A 9026-nucleotide genomic window follows, 5' to 3' on the forward strand; every position below is an offset into this window, starting at 1 on the left:
ACAATTATTTTAAACATCGGAAACGAATTTAGGATTTATCTACAATGTTAAGAAACTATGATTAAAACATAAATTGAGTTTTTCAACAGTTCTAAATTGAAGAACTGAAATCTTAAACTACACAGTTGCACCATCGTCTCCCTCCATAGGTAGTTCGATTCCTAATTCCTCATCTGCTCACACCATAAAGGTGATGATTGAAAAAGAAGAGAAACAACACAAAAAAACATAAGCAAAAATATGGATAAACTAATGCACAAAAGAATTTATCATATAATCATTAAACAAGTAAGATTGATAAGCCAAGTCAATAACACAATCTTAGAACACCAATTACATCAAAAGATATTATTCTAGACTCAATTATTCGAATAAAACACATTCATGTTGGACTACAAGGAAGTTTAACACTTGTGATGTATAACATTAACCCACAAGATAAATTCTATACAAGTCACTAAAACTTCAAAAAGAACTTTTCACCATAACCTCTTTGAACCCCTAGTTCATTCTCATCTATATGAGTTTAAATGACTAGTAGAGTGTTAGGATAACTTTCTCTCTTAGTCCCTACTTTAATAATTCACTTCCTAGAAACATACTTCATAAATATTTTCCCTTTAAAATCCTATCATACTTATAGTTCATATCTAAACATATTCCAACCATACATATTATCATCCATACACTTATATATACGGCCAATACTTCTCATATGACTGAAATCCACTAAAACAATTTATCATGGCATTAATTGAATCACTCTTTTAGTCTTGCTCAGCAAGATCATCCACTCGATTAGCGACTGGAAAACTTGTCCAACGATAGTAACACTAGGATAATTCTCTTAATAAATCTCTCGACAAGCTTAGTACGCGCCTAATGAGAGCACCATTGAAGCTCCCAGAAATTTATATGCCAAAATTCACCTAATGAAGTCCAAAAGCGTTCAATGATAACTTTAGAGTTGCTCAGTGAAAAGATTATTGTCTAGCGACCACAAAGTCAGTAGGCTCTCTAACTTTGGTGTCACCTAGCGACGCAACCGTTAACGCAATGAATTTGTATAATTGCAAAAAATGAAATTTTGCAATTATGCAAATTTAGACCTATCAAGTTCCAATCTAATACTTCAATCATAGTACAAACATACAAATTTGATGTCTTTCAGTGAAAGCCAGTTCAAGCCATCACATTCATTATACACTAGTGCAGAAACGGGCATAGACGTCCGTTCTTTAGGCCTTTTAACGTTCGACCTCCAACGGACGTCTATTCGGGTGACGTCTATGTAGACGTCCGTTGTGTCAGGTCGGACGTCTATATGGACGTCCGTTGTGTTCGGCCGGACGTCTATATGGACGTCCGCTGTGTCAGCCCGGATGTCTATATAGACGTCCGCTGTGAACCTCTCGGACGTCTATATACTACTGCAGAAAGGGCTTTATTAGACGGCTTATTTAGGGTTATTTAGGATTACGGGTTAGGATTATTTAGGATTACGGGTTTGAACGTTTGTTTGTGCACTGCAACACGTCTGAAGAACAGATTCAAAATGAAAATGGAGGAAGATGGAGGAGTAAACGACCTAAAAATGTAGGCCAAAAAACGCCGCCCACGAACACGCAACAAACTGCACCAAAATGCACCGAAAACGATTTTTAATCGGTCCAAATGAAAGATATGTCATCACTGAACAATTTAATCGGACCAAAAGTAAGATTAAATGGACCAAAACGCATAAAAACCAACCTGGAAATGCAAGGCGCAGAGGGAAAGGTTCGCATAACTCCTCGCGGGTTCGCGTTTTGAAGTGTGTATCTTTATTTTAAACGTCTTTTGAACGTCCGTCCTGGAGGGGGACGGACGTCCATATATAATAGACGTCCGTCCCCCTCCAGGACGGACGTTCAAGAGACTGACAGGGTAGTACAACCCCTCAGTCTCTTGAACGTCCGTCCTGGAGGGGGACGGTCGTCTATTATATATGGACGTCCGTCCCCCTCCAGGACGGACGTTCAAGAGACTGAGGGGTTGTACTACCCTGTCAGTCTCTTGAACGTCCGTCCTGGAGGGGGACGGACGTCCATATATAATAGACGACCGTCCCCCTCCAGGACGGACGTTCAAGAGACTGAGGGTTGTACTACCCTGTCAGTCTCTTGAACGTCCGTCCTGGAGGGGGACGAACGTCTATTATATATGGACGTCCGTCCCCCTCCAGGACGGACGTTCAAGAGACTGACCAGGTAGTACAACCCCTCAGTCTCTTGAACGTCCGTCCTGGAGGGGGACGGACGTCCATATATAATAGACGTCCGTCCCCCTCCAGGACGGACGTTCAATAGGCTGAGGGGTTGTACTACCCTGTCAGTCTCTTGAACGTCCGTCCTGGAGGGGGACGGACGTCCATATATAATAGACGACCGTCCCCCTCCAGGACGGACGTTCAAGAGACTGAGGGGTTGTACTACCCTGTCAGTCTCTTGAACGTCCGTCCTGGAGGGGGACGAACGTCCATATATAATAGACGTCCGTCCCCCTCCAGGACGGACGTTCAAGAGACTGAGGGGTTGTACTACCCTGTCAGTCTCTTGAACGTCCGTCCTGGAGGGGGACGAACGTCTATTATATATGGACGTCCGTCCCCCTCCAGGACGGACGTTCAAGAGACTGACAGGGTAGTACAACCCCTCAGCCTCTTGAACGTCCGTCCTGGAGGGGGACGGACGTCCATATATAGTAGACGTCCGTCCCCCTCCAGGACGGACGTTCAAGAGGCTGATTGGTTCACTACCCTGTCAGCCTCTTGAACGTCCGTCCTGGAGGGGGACGGACGTCTACTACATATAGACGTCCGTCCCCCTCCAGGACGGACGTTCAAGAGGCTGACCGGGTAGTTCAACCAGTCAGTCTTTTGAACGTCCGTTAGAGGGGTCTGTCGTCTACTATATTATAGACGTCCGTCCCCCTCCAGGACGGACGTCTCCACACTCAATTATTTACATTTATGCCACCGGTCAATTATTTACGTTGGAGTTTTCGTGGACGGACGTCTATGGGGTGACGTTAAAGATCAATTCTGCACTAGTGATACTATTCATCAAATTCCTAAAATTGATCATATAACCTAAAATATGTAAACTTAAGATTCTGTATTCTCTAGTTCAACTGCACATGTTCATTACAATTAACAATTTCTCATGCAATCACATATGCAATTACACATTCAGTCAATTTGAACTAGTTTAGAATTTATAATAGCTTCCTTAAGCTTTGTAACAACTTAAACAGTTCAAAATCCTAAAATTGATTAGGGTATGCCATTGGAACAATTGATCAATAGAGAAATGACTCTAAAAATACATGTAGACTAGATAGACCCATATGCGAAAAAAGAACCGATTGAACTTAGAAAAGAGGCAAAAAACTAACTTACTTAAATTGATAAATTCATCGCTTAATCTTGAAGAGGTCGCCACAAAAAGTAATCCTATGTCTCGATTCTTCAAAAAGATAACCCAAGAGTGAGAAAACTTAGAGAGAAAATAAAGAACTCTAAAAATGTGATTTCTAAATATATGACGTATTTTAAAATAATAAAACTTGTTTATTTATACTTAAGTCTTTTATTATTACAATAATTAAGTCTCACTATTTTAAATATACTATCAATTATAAAACATCATTTTATAGATTCTTTTATATATATATATATATATATATATATATATATATATATATATATATATATATATATATATATATATATATATATATATATATAAAAGTAAACTCTTTCTATATTACAAAGAATACACTAAAAATCATAAAAATCACAAATTAAAATATGTTTCTTTATCATTTGATATGAATGTTGAATATATAACATAACTTATTTTAAAAGCATGATCTATATAGCTGATAAGAGTGGACATTACCTCAAGAGATTAATGTTCATTCTTTTATCCATTGTTGTCTTGTTGTAGAAGTTGTTCCTCTTTTTTTATTTGAGTCACTTTAATTAATTCTTAATCAACACATGCAAATAAATACAGTAATGTATGAGAAAAGTTTGGAACAAGACCTCCGAGAAGCTAATTTTAAAAAGAAAGGAAAATTTTAGGAATACAAAACAAATAAACATAAGCAAAGAATTTGATATGTAATGTAACGAAGAGAAATAATCTAAAATATGAAAATAAATGTTTTTTAAGAAACATCTTTTCCAAAATAAAGAATATATATATATATATATATATATATATATATATATATATATATATATAAACATGTTGTATATTATTCTATTATAATTATTTAATTTTTATGAATTTAAAATTGCATACCTGGATTGTTGTGAATAAATGATATAGTCTCGTTTAGATTTTCAAACCAAAGCTTCTTAATAAATGTTATATTTATTGATCTCAACAATGGTGTGTTGATGTTGCCTCTTGAAAATATTTTCATACTTGGAACATTGCTAACCCTTAAAGTTTGTAAACTAGGCCAATCATGAGTTCCATGATAACGACTGAAATTCACCAACTTTGGAAGATTCTTCAATACTAGACATTTCATTTGGGGAAAATTGGTAGATGCATTTTCATCTTCATCACTCGAGATCACTTGCTTTAGTTCTTTACAACTATACAGCCTCAGTAATTTGAGTTTCTTAAGATATTTGGAGGAAGAAAGTGAAAATAAACTTTCAATGCTATCACAATGGACAATGAAAAGTGACACCAAATTTGAGAAGAATGGAACATTAGGTTCTTTGTTCCATATAAATTTCAAATTATTTAGGTTGCTCAATGACATTTTCCTCAGTTGAGGAAACAGTTCTTGGATAGGAGGATCATCTTCAAGAATGAATATTGTAATCAATGATTCACATTTGTCTAAAGTCAAATCTTTCATGTTGTTGAATCTTATGATCAGTCTAGAAGAGATGACACTTAACAATTTATTATTGTTGCTTAAAGTCAAATTTTCTATCTGACAAAATGATTCAGAAGACAAACTATAGTGCCAAAGATCTTTAATATGTTGATCTATTACATAAAGCACCTTCAACTTTTCCAACGACAACTGTAAAAAAATAATTAACAGTTTTAAATTTCAAAAATAGGAAACAACAAATCAAAATAAAACAAAACTAAAAACCATGACTACCTACAAGGTAATACATTTTGTACTTTCATTCCATTTTCAATACAAAAAGTAAATAAATTATAGGATAAATAATGAGTTTAGTATAAAAAAATATTATCACATCTCATTTTTAGTAAAAAAAATAAAAATCTTTTTTAAAAAAAATTATTTTGTTAGTTTTGTTTATCAAAAAAATTAATAATCTTTAGTAAATATAAAAAAAAAATTAACCTTAATACAATTAATCTTGCTATTATCTCAACTCTACGTAAATGTATTTTAAATTCACAGTTTTTATTACATATATGTCAATGTTAATGTTTCCTGATAAAAACACATGACAATTAATAAATATCAAATATATGCGCCTCATCTATTAATATCAAAGACCATACAAAACTAACAAAATTAAAAAATTCTATTATTTTTTTTTTTGTTGTACTAAAAATAAAATATAACAATATTTATTTTATTAAGCTAACTATTTATCCTGATTATATATAATAATAATAACAATAATAATAAACATGAGTATAAATATAAAAACTAGAAAAATTTTAATTTGCATGCACAGCATGATAATGAATATTATACATATGTAATTTAAAATTGAAACGTACCGAATTTGGAAAGAAACATGTTGAAACAGCTTCTTTCAAATCATTGCGTTCTTCAACAAATGTCGTTAGAGAAGGACAATTTGTTATTTTCAGTATTTCCAAGGATGGAAATTCTGACCCAAAAGGAAATGCAGTATACAAATTTCTTAGATTTTGAAGAGTAACCTCCTTTAATTGAGAAAAAATAACTCTTTCTTTTTCTTCCTTTTCTTTTCTGATGACCACGGTCTTATGCAAGGAATCACAATCCAAAATTTTCATATTTGTTAAAGTTAGAGGAATTGGCAACCAATGAAGAAACCCACATCTTTCTACTTGTAGGATACGTAGATTTTGATATAACCTAACACATTCTTTGTCGATGATGTGAGTTAAATTAGGAAGATTAATCAAAATCAATTCATCTAATTCGTGGAGGAGCTCTATAGAGTTAGGTATTTCCTTCACCAATATTACCATTTTCAATGCATAGCAATTACTCACAAAGACTTTCTTCAATTTCATCTTCTCGGGCGGTGTCTCAAAGGAGGCTACATAGAGCAACAAGTTACAACCATCTAATCTCAATTCATCAAACTCACGTAGAGTGTTATTCGTTGGATCTAAGAAATCTACTAAAATTGCTTGGTTTACTGTGAACTCTTCTAAACAAGGACATTCTTCTATTATCAAAGTTTTCAAACTTGAAAAATCTCTCCCAAATTTGGTAAACCTTCTGAATTTTGAGAGAGACTTTAGCTCCACTTTACTTAATCTTGGGAAGGACACATGATATTGGAAGTAGTTCTCTACTACTTCTTCTAAATCTTCACATGCCTCTAACTTTAATTCCGTTAGTTCGGAAAGCCTTGTGGAAAAGGATGCTGGATAGAATAGAACCTTTATAGAGGGACAACTTTTGAGGTGTACAATTTGCATACTTTTCAAGTCAAAACAGTCTACACTTTTCCGACTGCATAATGACACCATCTCATATACTTCTATTACCTTTAATTCCTTTATTCCTCTCAAATACTTAAACTCTTCATCCATAAAAGTAGGATCCAATTCGTCAAATAGATATCCTGATGTTGTACAACACTGAATTTCAATAACTTGAAGCTTTTTTGACCTCTTCATCAAAATATTTATAAATTTAGTCAAGTTTTCATCACAGTTTTTTGCTCGAAACACTACAATGTTAGTGAAATGTGAGGGTCGAAGGTTATGCATTCTTTTGTGTAATTCCTCAGTGTCACCAATCTCATATTCAACAATCGTTGAAAACCAATCATTCTGTAAAACATCATTTCTTCTCTTGTTACTATTTTGCATATAAAATAATTTTACAAAAAGAGTAATTAAACTTAAATCTTTCATCTATCATGAGAACTTGCAGAAATAACTAACCGATGATTCAAAAATATCTGCCAGAGACGCTTGGTTTTCCAAGATTACTGATTTTGTTCTTCCCAAACCACACTTTATTATGTTGGGACAATGGTTCACAGTCACTTTCTTTAATGATGGCCACTCAATGATATCTCCAGAAGAATATTTCCTTAAACTCGGTAAGCTTTCAAAGTGTAATTGGTTTGCTTCTGGATTTTCTATTTCAATCGTCTCTTTTTTAGCAAAAAGAAGTTTTCTGTGTAACCACTGTACCATCCAAGTATATGTAAACAAATAAGGAATAAACACATGTAAATATATAATAACTATTTCCTAATGCATTGATAATAAGTACATTTTATTACAAATTGTTGAGAACTTCTTTTCCTAATGCATTTTTATAAGAAATTTTTAATTGGATTATTTTTTTTTAAATTCATTATTATTTGATTGAAAATTAAATCTATATATAGAGAGAGACTGCAAGTTCTCACCGTTATGTTTACTGCTTCATCCTTATTGAACCCAAACTTTAGTTGTAGCAATCTTACAGTCTCGTGGTCCTGAAATACTTTTTTTTAGAAGCGAGTTCTTTGGTTTGTGTATTAACTTGTTTATATATTTTTTTAATTTTTTAATTTTAAAAATAAAAATGGGATAGTGTGTTAATTCGTTATATCCTATCTTTAATAATATTACAAAAAATTATCTACAATTATATATACACCTTTTTGGTAATTTTATTTTTCAATTTTATCCTCTAAATTGTTATCTTTCAAATTTAAATAATAAATATTTTTGTAACTATATTTTTCATTTTTATTATTTTAATAACTATATTTTTGAATTCAAATAATTTCTCATTATAAAAGAATTATATACTCTTTTATTATTTTAGTAACTATTTTCTTAAATTTAAATAATTATTCATAACAAACAAAAATTTACACAATATTACTTATAATACTTTTTTTCTAATTTTATCCTTTTAAAATTTAAATAATTTTATTTATATCTACTTTTAAAATTTAAATAATTTATAGATATTTACAAAAAAATGCATATACAGATGTGATAATATATGTGTTTACGCTAGTTAATAATAATAAAATTAAAGATGAAAACACATCAAAAGAAAAAAAAAACATATTTTCTAATATTAACTCTTATACTTTTAATTGATAATAGGAAAATATGAGGTATAAATAATAAACATGATTAAAAAAGTATAGACAAAAATATGATATCATCTAATATATATATATTCTTAATAGGTCATTGATTATTTTGAAAGAGATACATAAAGAGAGTGAGTGTGTGAGAAATAGAAAGAGGAAGAGAGAGGTTAATATACTAAAATTAACATAACAATGAAATATTTAAAAATTTGTCTTTGAAAAGGTAAAGTAATTCATTAAATTTTTAATAATTGAAAGTTCTCACCCGTCTCTCCAACTGTGTCAACTGTGTCACCCAATAAATCAGTTCCATATGTGGTTCCATATGTGGTTGTAGGGAAAATGTCAGCAACCTGAAATAATACTTTTATGCATAAATTTCTTTTTATAACTTATAAAAAAATACTTTATTTTTGTCTTCTGAAAATCCTTTTAAATAATCTAAACAATCATAATCCTGATACGACTAGCACATGATGAGTGAGATAAAGAAGCTAAATAAAATTTCAACTAACTCATCCGATTGATAATATTAAATAGTACCTGCTTGAGACGGTTTAGGTTGTATTATGCTCAAATTGGAATTGCGCTGATATTGGAATTGTGGAAGAAATCGAAGGTTTTATAAATCTCCAATTAGAATATTGAAAGGTTCTGTTCTTTTCGTTTCGTTTTTCTCCAAAATAGATTCTGTAAGTTT

General features: G+C 32.1%; 1 protein-coding gene across 1 annotated transcript; it reads right to left on the minus strand.

The window, feature by feature from the left end:
- LOC124831183 (uncharacterized) lies at positions 1 to 9026 on the minus strand. The gene is made up of 9 exons (XM_088115187.1): positions 8870 to 9026; positions 8592 to 8679; positions 7643 to 7711; positions 7167 to 7415; positions 5778 to 7052; positions 4350 to 5094; positions 3942 to 4030; positions 3440 to 3506; positions 1 to 173 (listed from the first exon to the last, which is right to left on the minus strand). The coding sequence occupies exons 2-7, from the start codon at positions 8649 to 8651 to the stop codon at positions 3966 to 3968; spliced, it is 2463 nt and encodes an 820-aa protein (XP_087971313.1). The 5' UTR covers positions 8652 to 8679; positions 8870 to 9026; the 3' UTR covers positions 1 to 173; positions 3440 to 3506; positions 3942 to 3965.

This window comes from Vigna umbellata, chromosome 5 (assembly GCF_029865625.1).
Source record: "Vigna umbellata cultivar VRB3 chromosome 5, Vumbellata_1.0, whole genome shotgun sequence".
Classification (NCBI taxonomy): domain Eukaryota; kingdom Viridiplantae; phylum Streptophyta; class Magnoliopsida; order Fabales; family Fabaceae; genus Vigna; species Vigna umbellata.

What these genes read in the sequence shown, in the direction of transcription:
- LOC124831183 (XM_088115187.1), bottom strand. Translation starts at nt 8,651, where the DNA reads ATGGAACCACATATGGAACTGATTTATTGGGTGACACAGTTGACACAG. An exon ending in TGACACAGTTGGAGAGACGG is followed by an intron (nt 7,712 to 8,591) that starts GTGAGAACTTTC and finishes AAAGTATTTCAG; the next exon opens with GACCACGAGACTGTAAGATT. An exon ending in CAGATATTTTTGAATCATCG is followed by an intron (nt 7,053 to 7,166) that starts GTTAGTTATTTC and finishes GATGTTTTACAG; the next exon opens with AATGATTGGTTTTCAACGAT.